The sequence below is a fragment of the Quercus suber genome, unplaced genomic scaffold (assembly GCF_002906115.3).
Source record: "Quercus suber isolate HL8 unplaced genomic scaffold, Cork oak 2.0 scaffold_35, whole genome shotgun sequence".
NCBI classification, from domain to species: Eukaryota; Viridiplantae; Streptophyta; class Magnoliopsida; order Fagales; family Fagaceae; genus Quercus; species Quercus suber.
Genome location: NW_027069500.1, coordinates 804470 through 826561, shown reverse-complemented (window position 1 = coordinate 826561; position 22092 = coordinate 804470). Strand labels below are relative to the sequence as shown.

At 37.4% G+C, this 22092-nt stretch overlaps 3 protein-coding genes across 3 annotated transcripts; 1 reads left to right on the top strand and 2 right to left on the bottom strand.

Moving 5' to 3' along the window:
• Positions 1-8148: 8148 nt before the first annotated feature.
• LOC112008999 (probable methyltransferase At1g29790) lies at positions 8149-9345 on the top strand. The gene has a single exon (XM_024041355.2). It carries the CDS (start codon positions 8149-8151, stop codon positions 9343-9345), a length of 1197 nt encoding a protein of 398 aa, XP_023897123.1.
• A 371-nt stretch (positions 9346-9716) lies between these two features.
• Positions 9717-10724, bottom strand: LOC136066435 (uncharacterized). Its single transcript, XM_065770747.1, has one exon. It carries the CDS (start codon positions 10722-10724, stop codon positions 9717-9719), a length of 1008 nt encoding a protein of 335 aa, XP_065626819.1.
• Positions 10725-16789: 6065 nt separating this feature from the next.
• LOC112033524 (U-box domain-containing protein 21) lies at positions 16790-18295 on the bottom strand. Its single transcript, XM_024066297.2, has one exon. The coding sequence runs from the start codon at positions 18212-18214 to the stop codon at positions 17078-17080; it is 1137 nt and encodes a 378-aa protein (XP_023922065.1). The 5' UTR covers positions 18215-18295; the 3' UTR covers positions 16790-17077.
• Positions 18296-22092: the final 3797 nt, after the last annotated feature.

The following is a 22092-nucleotide window of genomic DNA, read 5'->3' as shown; positions in this document are numbered from 1 at the left end:
AAAGGGAGGCCCTATGTGTCTACTCTTGAGCTGAAGGAACCACAGGGTCAGCAACCTGGCCTGTCTGAACAGCAGCTCCTGGGGCTTGGCTCTGGGACTCAGCAGGAGTCTTCTCTTCGTCCAACCCTTGACCTTTGTCTTTGGCTGGTTCAACTGGCAGACCAGCCTCTCGGGTGCATCAAGGCGGATGGGGAAGCTACACTGACTAAGCTTTGCTCCGTGGCCACTCCAAAAGCTGGGGAGCAGGAGGAGCGTCAGTCTCTGGGAGCTCTCGGATGTCTGGATGGTAGTATATGCCCCTAGGTAGCCTCAGGGGAGAGTCCGAAGGGACCCCAGCAACGTCCAGTGCCTTTTGCCAGGTTATGTCGCAGTACTCGCGAGCAACCAGAGCGAATTGCTCCATAAGCTGCTTTCCAGTCTCGTCCACTCCTAGCTGATATGCCGCTTTCCTCTAAGCTTCAACTGACTCCTTGGCCAGTTGAACCGCCTGCTCAGCTGCTCGGTGCCTTCTGGGCTTTCTGGAGTTCAGCCCTGAGACCCTTCACCAGCTCCCTTTCGGTCGCCAGGTTGGTCTCTGACGCGCGCAATTGTTTGCGCTGCTCCTCGGCCTAGGTCTCGGCGGTTTGAAGGCCGGCCTTATGGTTGTCCCTTTCCCGGGTCATGGCCTTAAGCTGCTCTGATGTGCGAGCATAATCATCCTTCAGCAGACCAAGAGCCTTCTCCGCCTTGGATTGGGACTGGGCTGCTACTTGGGCCTCGAGGGAGGACTTTCTGTTCCATTCCTCAGCCACGTAGATCTGCTGAGTAATCTGCATGACCACATTTTCAGCACAAGATGAAGAAAGGAAGCAATGCAAGTTAAAAATGGAACCTAAATTAAGAGAGCAAGTTCATTTACCATGCCATGTCCCTCTTAAGGGATAAGGAAGAGCTCCTGCTGGCTGAAGCGCCTGAAGGACTCCATATCATGAGGAGAGGAGAGTGGCTGCTGCAGGGCTTCAGCAACGTATCCCGCCCTTCCCCCATCATATTCCTGAGGGACGTATCCCAAAGAATGGGGGGTGCCATCCAGCTCAAGCCTTGGGGACCATGTGCGAGGCCCTGCCCCTCGGTGGACCTCGGCCAAAATGTTTTCGTCGCGGTTCTCAGTGGAAGAGGCCTCTTGCCTCGGTCCCTCGCCATCTTCTGCTGCTTGCTCACCTTGGGTGCCCCCACCTCCCTCTCTTCGGACTCATGGGGCCTTTTCTTCTGAAGGTTTGGCACGGTTTTCAAGCCGACTCCAGGAGTCGCGGGAGGCACTGGAGGCAGGATCTCTGCTGGTTGGGAGGTCGCAGCACCTTTCTGCTCGGCCTTTTTGCCTCTATTCTTCATCAAGAGTTTAAATCCGCCATGTCTTTTGTCCGAAGAGTCGTCGGGGAGGGCAGTTACCAAAACGGGTGGACACTGGAAATGCCTGTCACCTCCTTCCTCGCGTCCGAGGCCTCTACTACTTGATTCGCCCCTGAAGCCTCCCTCCGAAGTGGAACTTGTCTATTTATTCTTCTAGCGAGGAGGTGGAGGAGCCAACCTTTTCGCCCTCAACTCTGGTCGAGAGGGGAACTTGCTGTAGTGGCCGGACGAGAGGGGGTATAGCCCGGGGGTTCGGATGTGGTACTGGTGGAAGGTCGTGCGGTGCCAAAAAGCCCTGAACGAAACGTCAATACGGTTAAGACGTTCGTCTCCCTGGACTATCACGTTGCCGACCGGTTGGAGGTCTTTTCGCCTCGTTTCGTACCCTAGGATAAGGGGAGCCGATCGGAGTTGTTCGTCCTCGCTTACGAAGATCTCGGACCGCAGCAAATAGTTGAGCGCGGCAAAGTTAGTGAGGCTGAGCTGAGGAGATATATTTCTTCTATCTGTTACAAGTCACAGCAGAGCTTTGTTAGAAACCGGAAAGCAGCAATACAGGAAAAAAAAACTATATTAAAACCGAAGGTCCTGAGCCTATGGTTAGTGTGCCTAAGTCTAACAGGTCCCACCTGGCTCTCCTGCTCTGGTCGGACAGTGAGGACCGTCATACCACGCTCCCGAGATGATCACGTAGTCATCCTTCATCCCTTTATTGGATTTGGGGAGGCAGGAAATGAGCCTAACAATGTCAGACCGAGACTTCAAATAATATCCCGCCCCTTGCTGGCTGTGGAACTCATACATGTGCACCACGTCGTGCCAAGTGAGCCCCAATCCTAAGAGGCGGTTGAGGTCCTCAATGGCCCCTAAGATCCTAAACATGTTAGGCGCACACTGCCAAGGGGTAATCCTATGGTTTATAAGATAACTAGTGGTGATAGGGCCCATAGGAATCGTCATTCCCCCTTCTAGGAAGGCGATTAGAGGGATCACAACCTCCCCCGTTTCCCGATCAGTTAGTATTTTCTACGGAGGGCAATACTTCACCCCCACGTTTGGAGGTATGCGGTATGTGACCCTGAACTTCTCCAGCTGGGCGGGGCTGTCTACCAGATACTCTAGCTTACCCATCACTCAACGGAAAAACAGAGGCACACGTAGCAGTGAGGAAATGGTCGCCCCAAACTGAAAGATAGACGGCCGAAGAGAAAACTGAAGGATTGAGATGGTGAAAACTTACAGGAACGGGGCTAGAGACTGATCTCTGAACTCGTAGAAGGATTCCTGAGGACTCTAGGAAGAAGCAAAATCGGCGATTAGAAAGAGCTCTGAGCGTTTGTGTGCTTGTTCTTGTGAGATGATTTGAAAGTTGCAAGTGAGGAGAAACGTCCACCTCTGGGATTTTATACAAGGTCAAACGAAAGGGCAGAAGTTATTTTTGCCAAAATCCCGAGGAAGACCCCGTCCGTTGGATCAATAGCCCACCGTTGGATGCAATGGATAGGGCGCCCCTGGCGTAATTAATGCAGCGCTTCGGGAATCAGGAAAACAACGGCATTAATGATGGAACGCGCGCATCTATGCCTACACGCGTGTCAGGCCGAACTTTTGTCCGTTTCCAAGCTTTTACCCCGTAACAAGTCAAAATCCCATTTTTTTCCTTCGGAGGCGAGGAAAAATTAAGATTTTGAGGGGCTGTTGTGGGGGGAAAAAGCCCAAAGCTACTAACGGGCCCGGAACCGCCTGTTAAGGACTATTTATTTCCAGAGATTAATAGGTGGTTGGGGCGGCCCATCTAAAGCAGGAAGCCCAGAAGCAGAAGGGGAGTGTCGTCCGAAGAGGTCACCATTGGTCCGAGGATGTCTTGCTCCTCGGCTATGATGAGCCTTGATCAAACGAACGTGTGGAAGTCCGACTAATCTTCCCAACGGTCCCAAGGCAATGATAGATCCTGGGTGGATCCGGAAATGATCAGAACTAAAAAATATCTAAAGGAAAAGCTGGACGCCGCATTTAATGCGTGCAACAGCTTTTCTGGCCGCATTTATGTGGAGAAGACCCCTGAACAGTGCAACCTCACTACCGCCACTCAAAAGAACTAAAGTAAACACACGACGTGACATGCACTTGAGTGGATGCGTGGATGAAGAAAAGTGGACGATGGAGATGATAGGAAGGGATGCTATATAAAGAAGAAGGGTCCCTGATAATAAAGGATCGAGAAAAGAAAGAGAAAGAGAGAGAAAAGCTTTACTGTAGCTCTGAATATTGTAATCACGGTTCATTCAATAAAACGCCTCTTCGGACATTCATTCATAGAGTTATCTAAGCTTCAGTTCATGTTATCATCACTGCACGTAACCTAGCCAACTTTCTTGCTTCATATCCAGCCCAGCTCTTTGATCCACTCTCTATAAATTCATTGTTCTGGGTTCGTTGGGCCTTTAACCCTTATCCTTTGGGCTTGGGCAATAAAAACTGACCCTACAGTAACTATTATTTTGTTACTCGAAATGATTTCTCTATGAACTTATTAGATACTATTAATTTGAATTCAGGGTGGTTTCGATTTATATCATCATTCTCCAACTCCTTATAGATCACAGGTTTCATCCCATCAAGAAACTAGCATATAGCAATACATTTAGTGTTTTAAGGACTTTATAGGCTATTACACAGTTGTTTTCAACAACTACACTTATTTTGGAACTATTGTACTTTGTTTATAATAGTATCATAGTTTGGGTGGTTTTTTTTTTTTTTTTTTTTTTTTTTGGGTATAGGTAGACAAGTGTTTTGTTACAATTACATTTATTTTGGAACTATTATACTATGTTTATAATATTGTCATAGTTTGGGTGGGTTTTTTTTTTTGGTATAGGTAGACAACTGTTTTGTTACAACTACATTTATTTTAGAAGTATTGTACTTTGTTTAATATTGTTATAGTTTAGGTGGTGGTTTTTTTTTTTTTTTTTTTTTTTTTTTTTTTTTTTGTGTAGGTAGACAAGTGTCTTGTTCAATTCAAGATGATACATGTATTGAATCTATGGTTAATGTGTTAGTGTATTAGTTTGTACATCTGATATTGTGGCATATAGATGGTGGATATTGATGATAGGTATATTTGATCTATTACAAACTTATGTTAGTTATATAGCATTTTTAATATTTTAAAGAAAGTAATGAGCACATTTTGCGACGTTTTAAAAACGTCGCAAAAAAGCAAGTGGACAAATGCTTCTACAAAGTTTTTGAAAACATTGCTATTGGTGTGATTATTTGCGGCATTGTAAAAACGTCTCTAAATGTATTTTCAAAAATTATATACGAAAATGTTATAGCCTAAAAGTTTTTGAACATCAGTAAGGAGTCACATATAGCGACGTTTTTTGAAACGTTGCAATAGACCTATAGTGACCCCTTTGCTATAGACCATTTGTGTCTATAGTGACGTTTTTTGGGTTTTTAGTGACGTTTTTCAAACGTCATCTAAACCTAAATTTCTTGTAGTGAATACACAATTCCCTTCAGCCAACTTAAATGGACAACTAATTGGCATGCCAACTGCCTAGTTTAAGGACAGTTAGGTTTGTTGTCCTAATACACATTGCCTTTACTGATCTAACAAGACAACTAGCTAGCAAGTCTACTTTTAGGTTTTAGTTCTAAAATTATCTCCCCAAGCTCTATAAATACCCCTTCACTCAGTAGAACGAGGTATTCCTAGCAATCCCCTATTCATTGGCATTATTCACTTTTCAACTTCTCCACTAGATTTTATTTTTCAAACTTAACTATTGGAGCCTCCCTGCTCACCCCCTTTAGGTGCTATCAGTTGGTTTAAGATCTTTTTAAACGGGTGATCTTGTTCAGCAAGGAGGGTCCATCACAATTCTATTTGAGCTCTTTGTTGCAGTTCCACCCAAAATTTCACCCAATCACACACTTCTATATATGGCAACGAGTTTGTTGACCACCAAATTTTGAGTAATGAGCTCCTGACGGGTGCTTCGTTTCAACTTCCCTGGATCCCATCTTTCGTATATAACACATCATTTAGTTAAAAGATTCTTTGTAGTCTAATTGAGTGGTCAGTCACTACATTTTGTCACGCAAATATGTCGCTTTGCATGAAAATTGTTTTTTAGTGGAATTTTGATAATTTGATAGTTATAACGAGAGAGAGAAATTTAAATTGTGGATATCTTTGATAAAAATACAAAGATGTGTCAATCAATTGAACTGCAAGTACAAGGCTCTTAATGTTTATTCATGTTTTTTGAAATTAGCTTGTAACTTTTTGCATATGCATGGATATACTTAAAAAATACACATTAAAATGCATGGTATAATAATATTACATATATAATTTAAATATTATTAATAGTCATTTTTTTAACTCTTTAAAAAGTATTGTAACAATGTTATTAGGTAGAAAATGTAAATTGTCCATTTTTTAAATATTTTTATATTCATTAATTCTATACTCTTTGATTTTTGTACACAATAACTTACTTGAATGAATATTTATGATATGGTCTCACTTTGATTCCAAAATTAAGAACTAAAACTCTCTCTAAAAATAAATAATTTAAGACACATGGCATAAAATTGGACTTCAATTGTAGAATCTAATTGGATTTTCTCTAAATTTTACCTATTAATATATATATAATTTTTGTGCCAAATGAATTATTTTTAGTTATAAAAAAAAGGCTCATAAATATAAAATCATTCAAACTTTCTCTTCCTCTAATTTTATATATAGTGTTAGATATATGATTATGTTTTTTATGATTTATTTATATTGAACTCCTCGTTTTCTACACTAAATTAACTCATTTGGCACTAAAATTAAAAAACTTCAATTAGATGAAACACGTATTGTAAAATTAAACTCTAATTAAAATCTATTTTTTACACTAAACTAACTAACTTGGTTCAAAAATTTAAAAATTTTGATTAGATGGAACACGTGGTGCAAAATTAGACACTAATTAAATTCCAGTTTAAAATCTAATTAGATTTTCTCTCAGCTTTACTTTTATATATATATATATATATAAATGATGTATAAACTTGAGTTGTTTTTAGTTCAACAAAAAAAAGGCTCATAAATATAAAATCCTTCAAAAATTATGTGTTTTATGGTTTACTTATATTGGATTTGTCGTTTTTTTTACACTAAATTAACTAATTTTGTACAAAAATTTAAAAAATTTAGATTAAATGGGACACACGTCACAAAATTAAACTCTAATTAAAATCTAATTTTTAAATTGAATTAACTCACTTGACACAAAAATTTAAAAACTTAGATTAGATGGAACACGTGGCGCAAAATTAGACTTTAATTGAATTCTAATTTGAAATCTAATTAAATTTTCTTTCAGTTTTACCTATTATTTTATATATATATATATATATATATATAGATTGGTTGGGGGGTCTTGATGACTAAGGGTTTGGGTGCTTAATGGCATGCCCACGATTATGCTGGCAAATTTTTTTTTTTAGTTACTTGGTACTTAGCTTCTAGTCTAGAGTAACCTGTACAAAGATGTAGTTATCGGGAATACTAAAGCATTTCTACACTTTAATTGAACTTTCAATGGAAGATTAAAAGATTATCGCAGAAAGCACATTTGTTAATTGACTGAGTTTGGATTGGAATGCACAGGTTAAAATTTGCTGAACGTTGGGAACTTGGGAAAAAAGATGATTGCCACAAGCTAAGCTTAAGGCATGAGCTTAGCTTGGCCTTGGACCCAACCAGGTAGCCAAATGAGATGACTAGCCTAGCTAGACACTAGACAGTATACACAACAATTGTGTGATTATATGCTCAAAAACCTAACCCGTTGGTTTTGCATCCTAGAAAAGCTAATGATTCTTGATTAATTGAGCAATGCAGTAGTTTGTCCTTATTTTATTGAACAGCACAAAGAAACAAGCACTGGTTGGTGAAATTCTTGCAGATCGGCTTGAATAAATCTTTCTTGTAGAGTACTTTCAATTTTCAAACCGAATTTGTTATTTTATAATATTTTCAAACCGAGTTGAATAAGGTTAGCATATATTGAAGCATAAATCACGGATATGCATGTGGTTAATTTACTCACTCTATAGCTTTGTGCATCCAATATTAGAAACCAATCCCCTTTAAATATCACTGAGCTGATTTCGAGGTCAACATTTTTAACATTTTGGTTCTTTTTTCAAGATCCATTTACATGTGTCCTGGATCAGAGTTTACAATCTTATGCGGATCTAGCTAGTCATGAAATCAAAAATTGCATAATAGTAAAATATATGTCATGTGTTGTGTCCGATGCTTTTAATAATTGCCTCAAGTATTAAATTGCTTCTTCTGACGAAAAATATAGTAGTAGTAGTAGTAGTATATGATGTTTGCGCGATCATGAAGTTGGATTTATTGAGCTTCACGCAGTGTTGACCTTTTACAATTAGTCCCCACCACCTAATAATACACTCACTAGTTTATCAGGGTTAAGTATAACAAAGATGACCTAAAACTAAATAATAAACAAGCCTCCCCTAGGAAAAAAAACAAAGCCACTTATTTGATTATTAATTGTCTACTAGTGGCGTTTGACATTGAGAGGGGCTCTAATTTCATGTTTTCAAAAGGCAATACATACATACTACATACAATTTTTGATACCCACTTCCTACTCAACCTTTTCTATCTTCAATTCTAAGCAAGCAACCCTCATCAAACACAAACAAAAACACATGGATTCACCTCATAAAACCAAGTCTCTCTCCACTAGTCTCTTCTTCCTTTTCATCCTCCTGTCAACAAATCTTCTCACCTTGTTCCTTTCCTCTACTTTCAATGCCTCCTTGTGCTCTTTCAATCCCACCATTTCCACCACCACCACCGCCACCAAAGACAATGAATATCCTTCTCCTAAATCACCCGATGTATCTACAGAAGCTACAAATAATTTAGATCTTTCACCTGAATTCCTTGCTTTCACATCCGGGCAATTACTCCCATTTGGGGTTAATATCAACTTTGATTCCGACACCATATACCCCCCAGTTGGAAAAGCATGCACCCAATTCCCCAAAGAACTCAACACCTTCATGTCTTACAAGGTCAATGGTTCATGCCCAGATGATGAGCTCTTAGCCCAAAAGCTCCTCCTCAAAGGCTGTGAGCCACTCCCTCGACGCCGTTGCCGCCCTGCTGCCCCTTCTAAATATGTTGAACCATACCCACTTCCAACTAGCTTATGGACAACACCCTCAGACAACTCCATTGTATGGACAGCTTACACTTGCAAAAACTATGATTGTCTCGTCAACAGAAAGTATAGGGAAAAGGGTTTCAGTGATTGTAAAGACTGTTTTGATCTTCAAGGAGCTGAGAAATCTCGTTGGACCTCATCAAAAGGTGGTGGTGTAGACTTCAGTATTGACGAAGTCTTGGCAACAAAGAAGCCTGGAACCGTACGTATCGGGCTTGACATTGGCGGTGGTGTAGCTACTTTTGCTATAAGAATGATGAAAAGGAACATAACCATTGTTACAACCTCTATGAACTTGAATGGTCCATTCAACAATTTCATTGCCTCAAGAGGGGTTGTGCCTCTCTACATTAGCATCTCTCAGAGGCTTCCTTTTTTCGACAACACGTTGGACATCGTTCACTCCATGCATGTATTGAGTAACTGGATCCCAACAACGTTGATGCACTTCTTGATGTTTGATATCTATAGGGTGCTTAGGCCTGGGGGGTTGTTTTGGCTTGACCATTTCTTCTGTGTGGAAGAGCAGTTCGAGCAAGTTTACAAGCCGCTCATAGAGAGCATTGGGTTCAAAAAGTTGAAGTGGGTGGTAGGGAAGAAGCTCGATCGTGGTCCAGAGCGCCGTGAGATGTACCTTTCGGCTTTGTTGGAGAAGCCATTGAACAACTCTTGGTGATTTTCATTTTTTTTCTCTCTCTCCTCTTGTTTACTTAAATGAGATTTTGATTTTGAGTTTAGATTCCTGTCTGTCTTCTTTGTAAGAAGTCGTGGCAAGGAGTAAATTTTAACAATGTATGAAATTTTACTTGCACTAGTTTTCCCCCTCTTTGTATTGTCCCATATACGTTTTACATTTGATTTACTAATATTTATTCATTTTCCTCGCATATATATATATATATATATTTATTGTAAGAAATTGAGTAGAACTTGTATTCACTTTTTCCTGGTTTTACATTTGATTTACCAATATTTATGCATGTGTCTCCATTATGGTTATTGTTCATGGTAGTGCTTGCTACGCTAGAGCAAGTCACACAATATCCATTACCTAAAAACCATAAGATAGAATCCAAAAGGCTTGAGAGAATGGTGGAGAGATTTTCTCTTNCTCATCGGACCTCCTCGGCCACTGGTGTGATGTAGGAGATGTCGCAATTTCCCCTCACTGACTAGTTGTTCTAGATGAATCCACAAGTCCCTGTAGTCCTCAGTCGTGTGCCCATGATCCTGGTGGTATTGGCAGTAGAGATTGCGATTACGTCTGTCAGGATTCCCTGCCATCTTGTTCGGCCACTTGAAGAACGGCTCGTTTTTTACCTTTGCCAAAACTTGGTGGACTGGGTCTCTGAATACGGTGTTGACGGTCTGGGGATTGGCTGTTCCTGACTGCGCAGGACAGTCTTTCCTCGGCTTGCTGCTGGTGTATCGATCCGACCTGAAATCCCTCATTTCTAGGGGGATAACCTTCTCCTTTCCTTTCCCTTGTTGTTGGTCTTCTTCAACTCTTTTGTACTTCTCAATGCGGTCCATTAGCTGGCGAATGCTAGTAACGGGTTTACCAGACAGGGACGTCCTCAAACCGTGATTGGTAGGGAGGCCGAGCTTAAACGTTTCCAAGGCCGTTGCGTCAAAATTGCCCTCTATGTTGTTAAACATTTCCCAATACCTATCCGAGTACACCTTCAGGGATTCTCCTTCCTTCATGGTCAAAGACAGCAGAGAGGACAAAGGTCGGGCCACTCTTCGGCATGTAACAAATCGTGAACCAAATGCTTGGGTGAGCTCTTTGAAGGAGCTGATGGAATTTGGGCTCAACCCATCGAACCACCTCATGGCAACTGGCCCAAGACTGGAAGGGAAAACCTTGCACATCAGCGCTTCGTCCCTGGAGTAGATAGCCATCCTTTGGTTAAAATGACTCACGTGTTCCACGGGGTCTGTTTTGCCGTTGTAGATGGTGAACGCTGGTTGGTTAAAGCGCCGAGGAAGTCTAGCCTCTTCGATCCTGCACGTGAAGGGTGACCTGGAAATCTGGTTTAGAGCCTTACTCATGGCGTCGCTTCCGACGTCTCCGCGTGATGGACTTCTGCGTTGCCCCTTGTGAGGAGACTCCTATTCGTAGGTATAGGTCTCGCTGGCCGGTGTCCTGAATTTGGGTTGATAAGTGACGTCCGGCTCATCATCAGGGTCCTCATCAGAATACGAGGGAGCCCGTTTCCTCTTTGCATGGCGTAATTCCCTTTTTAGCTTTTCAACCTCCCGCTGCAAATCTCAGTTCTTCTCTGCATGGGACATGTGGCTCCCGCCATGTAACTGGCTCTGACCAAGGGGTACGGTATGCACGCTACCCTCGCGGTCCTGCCTTCGCTCCAGGTTAAGGAAAGGGTCCTCTTGCTGAGGCGCCCTAGACTCCGCTTCTTGTTCACCGTGTTCAGCCATCACCTACTGTTGTCTCCACCCCTGCGCAAGCTATCCCCACAGACGGCGCCAATTGTAGGGTCAGTTTTTATTGCCTAAGCCCAAAGGATATGGGTTAAAGGCCCAACGAACCCAGAACAATGAATTTATAGAGAGTGGATCAAAAGAGCTGGGCTGGATATGAAGCATAGAACAGTTGGCTAGCTTACGTGCAGTGATGATAACATGAACTGAAGCTTAGATAACTCTATGAATGAATGTCCGAAGAGGCGTTTTATTGAATGAACCGTGATTACAATATTCAGAGCTACAGTAAAGCTTTTCTCTCTCTTTCTCTTTCTTTTCTCTGATCCTTTATTATCAGGGACCCTTCTTCTTTATATAGCATCCCTTCCTATCATCTCCATCGTCCACTTGTTCTTCATCCACGCATCCACTCAAGTGCATGTCACGTCGTGTGTCTACTTTAGTTCTTTATGAGTGGCGGTAGCTGAGGTTGCACTGTTCAGGGGTCTTCTCCACATAAATGCGGCCAGAAAAGCTGTTGCAACGCATTAAATGCGGCGGTGCCAGCTTTTCCTTCAGATATTTTTTAGTTCTGATCATTTCCGGATCCACCCAGGATCTATCATTGCCATTGGGACCGTTGGGAAGATTAGTCGGACCTTCCACACGTTCGTTTGATCAAGGCTCATCATAGCCGAGGAGCAAGACATCCTCGGACCAATGGTGACATCTTCGGACGACACTCCCCTTCTGCTTCTGGGCTTCCTGCTTTAGATGGGCCGCCCCAACCACCTATTAATTCTCGGAAATACAATAGTCTTTAACAGGCGGTTCCGGGCCCGTTAAGTAGCTTTGGGCTTTTTCCCCCCACAGTTACTATACTTAAAAAATTTAAACACCAAATACATTCTTAAACATTAAAATTTAATACCCGACTAGCTTCACTAGAGGCTTGTTGTGACGACCTTACTGAAACGTTACGTATAACTAAACCTCTCATTTTCGTTTATACCTTCAAGAACTAAAATAAAAAAAGAAGATTTATATTCATTTCTATCAATATCCTCATTCACACAAATGGACTAAGTTTTAAAATTTTACAAATTTAAGTAAAAACCATAGAAGTAAAATTACATATACACTTAAATATAGTGCACAACATATTCAAAACCACTTAGTTTCATAAACATGCAAATAGGATTAAACATAATCTTAAATATACTAAAAAAAACCATATCAATTCTATCTATGTTCTCATTCACACAAATGGACTAAGTCTTAAAACTCTACAAACTTAAGTAAAAACCATGGAAGTAGAATTACACATACACTTAAATATAGTACACAACATATTCAAAACCTCATAGTTTCATAAACATGCAAATAGGATTAAACATAATCTTAAATATTCTAAACAAACCACATCAACTCTATCTATATTCATATCTTCATTTACAAAACAAATTCAAAACCACTTAGTTTTATAAACATGCAAATAAGATTACACATAATCTTGAATATAATAAACAAACCATATCAAGTCTATCTATATCCTCATTCACACAAATGGAGTAAGTCTTGAATCTCTACAAATTTAAGCAAAAACCATGGAATATAAAATGCTTACAAGTATAATCACAAATATAAAATGCTTACAAGCATAATTACAAATATAAAATGCTTACAAGTATTAAGTCTAAAAATTAATCAAAAAATATAACTTAACCATATCCATCCAAATTTCCAAATTTAATAGACACTCCCAATATCAATTGCAACGACCGTATAACACCATGCAAGCCTCCCGCTTGCTCTAACACAACAATCCACTTAATACAATTATCATAATCACAAATGTAAAATGCTTACAAGTATTAAAGTCTAAAAAGCAATCAACAAATATAAATCAACCATATCCATCCAAATTTAATAAACACTCTCAATATTAATTGCAATGACCTTATAATACCATGCAAGCCACCTGCTTGCTCCAACACAACAATCCACCCAATACAATGATTATAATCACAAATATAGAATGCTTACAAGTATTGAAGTCTAAAAATTAATCAACAAATATAACTCAACTATATCAATCCAACTTTCCAAATTTAATAAACACTCTCAATGTCAATTGCAACAACCTTATAACACCATGCAAATCACCCGCTTGCTCCAACATAACAATCCACCAATACAATTATCATAATCACAATTATAGAATGTTTACAAGTATTGAAGTCCAAATTTTCATAAAATAATAAACACTCCTAATATGAATGTAAACCGCCTTATAACACCATGCAAGCCACCCGCTTGCTCCAACTCAACAATCCACCCCAACACAATCATCAACATCTCAAGTCCAAATTTTTAAACAAAAATTACTTACTATGCTCAAGCCAAGTATGCACCTTTCCAAAAATAAAAATTCCAAACTTATCACTATAAGTGAGTGGTTAACCTGTAAAATAAAAGAGGACACTTAAATGATGTGGAAGGCAAATAAGGGTGCCATTGCAAAAAAAATTTAATGAGTCGGGACTTGGTACAATTAGGCAGGAAAATTAAAGACTACTTTGCAAATAATATTTGAAGTTTAATTGTATCAAAACTTTGTCATTTGGTACACATGAGAAAACTTACCCATTATGCCTAAATGTCTCAACTAAAACAGGTGCTCCAAATCAATTCCATATACAGAAGGGAACAAGAGAAAAAGAAAGAAAAACAAAGTGGAGGAAAAAAAAAAAAAAAAAGAAGAAGAGAAGTGGGAGTGTGGGACACGTAAAAAAAAAAAAAAAAAAGAAGAAGAGAAGTGGGAGTGTGGGACACGATGAACAAAAGAAAAGAAAGAAAAACAAAGTGAAAAAAAAAAAGAAAAAGAAAAAAAGAGGGAAAAAAGTGTGGGAAATGAAATTTTTGCAAAAGTTTGTGTGGAAAAGTCAAAAATGGGGGCAAGATTTTTTTTCTTCTGCACTTTGCTGGCAAAAAGTGTGTGTGGAAAAGTCAAAAATGGGCGGCAAGAGGTTTTTTTCTTTTGCACTTTGGTGGTAGTTTTTTATAAAACCTACAGCGAAGCTTTTTCAAAACGTCACTATAAACTAGAAAAACGTTGCTAAAATTATACTTATTGCGGCATTTTCAAAAACGTTGCTATTATTTTGAGTTATAGCAACATTTTTTAGAAAATGCCCCTAACACTCACTCTTTAGCGACGTTTCTAAAAAACGTCATAGTATATCACTTATAGCGGCGAATTTAAAAACGCCGCCTAAACCCAAATTTCTTGTAGTGATTAAGGCAACCGTCCCAAGATGTAGATGGATGGAACAAGTCTCACAGCATTAAATGTTGTGCCACTCTTTTACTTTTAGGCTTAGCTAGGCCGTTGTATTTGGGCCTACTGTTAGGTCCATTAGTTAGGCCTTTCTTTTAGGTTCTTCTGTTAGGCCTCTTTGCTATTAGGTCCTCTTTTAGGCCTCTCAGTTAGGCCTTTAGGAAGTATTAAAATTTTTTTTGCAATTTGGATATCTTTGAAATTGTCCCAATCCAATTTTAAAAGCCATCAACAAACCCCATATTGCCTAGAACAAGAATCAAAACCACTAGCAAAAACCTACTTCCAATAATACAACAAATGTAAAATTAAAATAATGATAATAATAATATGTATTGACAAATTTTCATGATTATGATCTTTTTAATTGATTTAGATTATACCTATTACTAATAAGAGGAAAAGGAAAATATTAATTTGTATTATTGAGAATTTTTGTAGCAGAGTTTCAAATCTAATAAATTGAGTACTATTTTGAATTTTTAGAGCTTCTGATGATAGAGTTTCAGGTTGAGCAAGATATCCTCTTCACCCAAAAGTCTAAAATTTCTTAATGAATAAATTAAAGGAAATACTCAACTACTTGATAAAAGAATAACTCATAATATCCATATTGAGCCAACTGAGCCACATGGTATAACCAAAGTAAAATTAACCAGACCATGTGATACATGTACAATGCATGGATTAATTGATAAACTGAATATCAATTAAATATATATATATATATATATATAGTGACCCAAAAAGGAGGGTCTTGCATTCCATGGAATCCCACATCGCCTAGGGAAACACATGAGAATGTGTTTATAAGGAATGACTTCCCTTTAATGTGTAGAGGCCTTTTCTCCAGCGCAACCTGGAGAAGAACAAAACCATGAGGGGTATGGGTCCCAAAGCGGATAATATCTACACAGTTGGGGCGGGGTCGTTACAATATATATTGGATTAACAATTTTTTCTCAATTTGATCATTTTATTGGTTTAGATAATACTTTTCATACAAAGAGAAGAGAAATGTTACTTTGTATTAATTTTAATTCTTGGTAGCTGATCCTTTTTTTAGTGAAACTTAGAACTTTTTTGATGAAAAAAAAAATAATACAGTAGGTAAACATGGGATTTAAGTCATTAAAAAAAAAAAAACTTGGGATTTACTTGTGAGTACCCATTGAAAGTTGCATGAAATCTTATAACTCCACTAATGTGTCACAAAACTTAGCATTTGCATGAATAACCACAGTAGGGCAAAAGTTGGGTCTAGTGCATACCCATCAAGATGTGAACATTTGGCAATTACTTGACTTGTGTCTAAATCCCAATGGGTCCCATCTAGTGCATAGAGCACTAGATCCAAACCAATTCTAATTCAATAGACCAATATGAAGAGAGACTAAATTGCATCCTCTTCAATTGAATCATCTAAATCTCTTCAAGTTTTAGTTAGATGTATAACACATGAAATTTATTTTATTTTTAAATGTCACATATTTTACATCTAAATAAAATTTGGAGAGAATTAAAGGATTCAATTGGAGAGAATCTTATCTTATAATGGCAACCAACATCATGAGACTGGTACTTGAAGCAGATCAATCATGGTAGCTGAATTTTAAGTGGAATATAGAAATTGTAGCAAAAATCGTTTTAGATACACTAGTACTTGGAGCACGTCGATTGTTCCTTTCATTCAAAAAGTTTTACAATATTTAAAAGACACTATTGAATCATACAGTAAAAGAATTAGACTATTTTATTATTTTTTATAATAAAAAATAAAATAAGATAAAATAAAAAATATTATTAAAAAAAATAAAAAAAAAAAAAAAAAAAAAAAAAAAAAAAAAAAAAAAAAAAAAAACCAGAAAGATGTTTCCTAGTAAGTTTACTGTCTTTGATTCACTTGAACCCTACTCATGTATGACATGAGATCATCCAAGCAATTAATGAAACGTGTCAATACTCGAATTCTTAACCTCAAACCTGCAAAGTAAAGAGTTGGAGGACTTCCTAAAAAAATCCAGGAGTCGTTGTATTAGAGTGAACCATAGATACAAGAAGACATATAATTATATAAAGCTCAATTTTTATTATATTTACCATTGATACTCCAACTATTATTACGATTTACATGTAGATGTATGGCCCTTCTTTTGTAGCCTGCATAATTTCTGATTCTTCCCTCGCTGGGCTTTGATTACCTTGGGTTGGGCCCCATCAGTTTTTTAAAGTTGGAATATAATGGTTGAAGTAGTATTCAACGGGCTAGATCACAAAGTGATTAGAGTTAAATTCTTATAATCCATCCGGGTGCATCTTATAATGCTGATATTATCATTTCAAGCTTTTGAAAGAAGAAAAACTAAAAATTAAGATACTTATTGCATCAAGTAAAAGCTTTACATTTCTTCTCACTAGGAAAAGAAGGTTTTTTTATTGAATCAAACGGCCTATTGACACTTGAAATCCATTGATGAATCAACACAGCCCAACTTTTTTCTATAAGGATTCAATAATTTCAACAACTCGGTGGCCTTCTCCTTTACAGTCTCATCACAACCAAGCTGCAAGAGAGTATCAAGTAAAAGCTTTACATTTCTTCTCACTAGGAAAAGAAAGTTTTTTTATTGAATCAAACGGCCTATTGACACTTGAAATCCATTGATGAATCAACACAGCCCAACTTTTTTCTATAAGGATTCAATAATTTCAACAACTCGGTGGCCTTCTCCTTTACAGTCTCATCACAGCCAAGCTGCAAGAGAACCAAAAGCTTCTGGAAAGCACCAGCTTGAAGTGCCTCAACTAAAACACTCTCATCATCATCTTCATCCCTCTTAGCATTCTTGAACAGCTTCCAAAGAGTGCACACTGCAAACTCTGTTGCCGTCTCTGATATCCTCAACATCTTCTTAACCAAAAGAGGCATAGTTAGAGCATTCTTATATGCCTCTTCTCTCCCTTCTTTACAATCACAAATACCAGCCAAAACACCTAAAGCCCTTTCACAGATACCTTTTTCTGCATCAACAAGGATTTCTGTGATAAACGAAACCAAACCCAGTTCCACAAATCTTGGTGTTAATGCCACACTTATTGAAGATGAAGAAATCATGTAATATATAGATGTCAAAGAAGATTTTGTAGCCTTAGGACAAATAGGCTCTCTAATTATGTTAACTAAGGCTTCACTAATTCCTTCAATCTCTGACAAGGTATCAACAAGTCTTTGATTCAAAGAAAGAAGCTCTTTGAGTACTAAAACTGCGTTTTGCCTTGCTGAAGGATCTCCATTCTTTAATACCCAAACCATCGAATTTAAAGACGCTGGCGATCCTAGTTTTGATTGCCCTTCTTCACCAAGTGGGAACATCCATGTCAAGACAGATAATATCTTTCCCAACATGTCCACATGTTTCTCAATTGAAACACTCGCAAAAGAATAAAACATATCCGATAACACACACCCAGTTCCGTTATTCACAACACACCGCTTGTTGCACTCGCTTTCTTTCCCCCACGCCTTGATCTTCCCCAACAATTCTTTGCACCTCTTGTGATCCCCACAATGAGTTGCAACCACAATTTGTGAACAAATCTCAGAAACCTCATCTGGGGTCGCAGGAACTACAGGTGTGGGGATCGCCGTAGACAACATGATGGGGTCTTTCATTGAATCAAGAGAAACCGAGTCGAAATTTTTGCCATTCAAAGGGTCGCTGCTCTCGTTGTCATCACTACGATTGCCTTTACGTCTTCTCCAAGAACATAAAATCATTGTGTTTGTGTTGAAATATATGTCTATGATGTTTTGTGTAACTTGTGGAGAATGCAAAGGAAACTCTTATTATATTTACATGCAGAAATGCTAGGACACCTAAAATTTCCTCGAAATTTCCACTCCTGACTCACAAGTGTATTGTAGTGGGACTTACAGGGGTGATGTTGATGGCTTATGACCTATGAGTGAGAGGAAAAATGCGTCACATTGGTGGAACCATAAACTGGAGTCTTTTGATTAAATATTGCCAAATTTAAAACATATTTGCGTTATAAGTACTGTTTGAAGTTATTTGTGAAAATGAGGAGAGAGATTGAATTTCGGCAACAGTGTTGCCGAAATTCAACAAAAAGTAGGAGAGAGAATGAGAAAAATGAGAAAAGAGAAAAGCCTAATATCAAGAACAGTAAATCTTGAATTTCGGTGCCCAAATTTCCTACGCTGCCCGGATGTGTGAGAAGTGCAATAATGAGTGAGTGCCAAAAAAAAAATAATTGTGGCAATGGTATTGCCGAAAATGGTAGGGGAAAAAAAAGTGAATGCGGAAGAATTAAAGAAAAATATATAAAGTGTTATGTACACAATATTTTTACAATATTTTCACAACAAATTACAAGTAACTGGTTATTATTAATTCAAATTTAAATTTAACATTGAGATTACTATTTTAATCCAACAATAACAATAAGTAATAACCTGATACTTAAAATTTGTTGTAAAAATATTGTAAAAATTGTGTGCACTTCATTTCTAAAAAAACAAAAACAAAAAAAAAAAATCAATTGTGGCAATGGTATTGCCAAAATACCATTTTCACATTTAAAAAAAAAAAAATCCCAATTGTGGCAATGGTATTGCCGAAATACCATTACCACAATTGAAAAAAAAAAATTCCCACAATTTCGGCAATGTTATTGCCGAAATTGTGGGAATTTTTTTTTTTCAAAAATGTGGCAATGGTATTTCGGCAATACCATTGCCACAATTGGGATTTTTTTTTTTTTTCAAAAATGTGGCAATGGTATTTCGGCAATACCATTGCCACAATTGAATTTTTTTTTTTTGTTTTTTTAGAAATGAAGTGCACACAATTTTTACAATATTTTTACAACAAATTCTAAGTGTCAGGTTATTACTTATTGTTATTGTTGGATTAAAATAGTAATCTCAATGTTAAATTTAAATTTGAATTAATAATAACCAGTTACCTGTGATTTGTTGTAAAAATATTGTGTACATAACAATATATATATATATATATTTTTTTTTCTTTAATTCTTTCACATTCACTTTTTTTTCCCCCACTATTTTCAGCAATACCATTGCCACAATTACTTTTGTTTTTTTTTGGGCACCCACTCATTATTGCACTTCTCACACATCCGGGCAGCGTAGGAAATTTGGGCAGATGAATTTCGGCAACACTGTTGCCGAAATTCAAGATTTACTGTTCCTGACATTAGGCTTTTCTCTTTCCTCCTTTTTCTCATTCTCTCTCCTACTTTTTGTTGAATTTCGGCAACACTGTTGCCGAAATTCAATCTCTCTCCTCATTTCCACAAATAACTTCAAACAGTACCTATAACACAAATATATTTTAATTTTAGCAATATTTAGCCAAAAGACTCCATAAACTGAGCTGCTTTATAAAAAATTTCTCTATCTTATATTTTTATTTTACAAAATATTCAACTTTAGGGGTTTTATTTTAGTTTTTAATACAATAAAATAATATAAATAGTACAATAAAAAAATACATCTATTACAATAAAATAATATATTAATTATAAAGTAGTGTAAACACATGAATAAAATAATATATATAATATAAAACAGTGTGAACACACAATTTAATAAATTTTTTTTAGTTATGAGCCATACTGCACAGCCAAAAGTGACCGTGCACTGTGGAGCCAAATTATTTGGCTTTAGCTCCACTAATGTAACAATAAATTTATATTTGGTGGTACTAAAAATAGTAATATAATTTTTTAGTACTCCAGTATTAATACTTTTTTTTTTGAAAACTAATATTAATACTTAAAAGTGATGTTATAGATAATATAAATTTTAATATATAAAGTTTACAATATAATGTATACCCACTAGTATAGTGTCTAAAATCATTATTTAATTAGGTTAATGTTAGAGATAATATGACTTGCAATAAGTGTAGTGTTGTAGGACTCAGGAGATGTAGATGGCCTATGAGGAAAAATGTGTCTATGAAATCATTTATTAACAGGGTGATGATGTTCGAAATATTACAAATTTAATATATAAGGTTTACAAACTAACGCTTATTACATGTAGTGTAGTGTATGAAACCAATATTATTGATTTGATGTTGAGATACAACTCACAAGTATGAAGTATCCCGTGGTAAAACTCACATGATGTTGATGTTGATGTTTGACCAGCTGACTGGGGCTAGGTCTGAGTCTTGGTCAACCACTCTCACTGGCCAGTCTAGGACAAGTCGGTGCGTTCTATCCTATTCTATGCCTTTATTTCAACTTCCACACGATAGCAGTACCTTGAAGGTATGTGCATGACATTCTCTACCGCTTTATATAAACCTTTTTTGAAAAACTACACCGCATGATTTTAAGACACTATAAATAATTCTATATTATTATTGAAGCGCATCCGATTACTAGTTTTAAGAATAAGTCTCGTGTTACATAATGTAACATAACAGATGTCTCATGTGACAAATTATAATTAGTAGAAAGCTGATATTTTAATGGTCGTCCAAATTTAAAAAATGAATTCCGGTTCAATTTCAAGACAGCAAAAATAACAACTCTTATGCAATAAACATTGTAGTCATCCCTACGGAATTTTTTCAACGTGTAGTGTGAAAAGAAAAGGAGCAGAAAAAGTGGGATTGTGATAGTAAAATCCAGAGAGAGAGAGAAGAAGCAGAAAAAGCGGGATTGGTGCAAACCAACCACTTTCAGGCCAAAATTGGAAGGTCATTTCAACTCCGATATAGCCACACCAATTTGTTCCACTCTATTCTTAAGGCCCTCAGTCCCAATAACAAAAAAAACCCCGTACTCATACAAAAATGATCGTGTTTATGTATTAAGTCCAACTGGCTCAAATGCAAATCTAAACCCATTTTTCAAGTTGTATACAATTCTATAACAAATGTAGCGTACACCAGTCATTAATTACCTGTGTACACCTTTTTTTAAGGCATATGTCATTTAGCGAGAACAACCCTAAAATAACTTCATTCCATACCTGGCGCAAGGTTAGTTAGTTCTCAACAGATCAGTAGATCCACCAATCGCTAGGGTTTGTATTTTGGCTATAAATACCTCCCATTTCAACCATTTCAAGGATATAGACACCTTCTACGTTCATCGAAACCCTGTTGAAATCGATCCCAAAACCACCATGTTCCTATTCCTAAGGTGATAGGGCAGAATAGTTGAATATTATACTCAGCTTTTTGAACTTTGGAAAACAAGTGTTTAATTCAAAATACGTGTATGAACTTTGGTACATGCACTTAAAAATTGAAAATATGTGTTTAAAAATATGTGTGAAAATATGTATGAGTGAAAAAGTGTGTGAAAATACCTGTAATGTTGTTTAAAAATTAAAAACATGTGTTTAATAAGTGGGTATACCAAACAGAGCCTCAAACTTTCACAACTTTCAAAAAATCCATTCCCATTTCTCATTATATGTATGTTAAAATGTTGACTGTTTTGTGCTTAAATTTTAATTTTCTTAAATTCTCGTTAATTATGAAAAATTACACAAAGTGGTGTATGCTTAAAATAATAGGTGTACACCACATAAGGGCCAGTATACGCTGAGTTCATCAGGGGAAATTATGTTTCATATTTTGGTCCTTT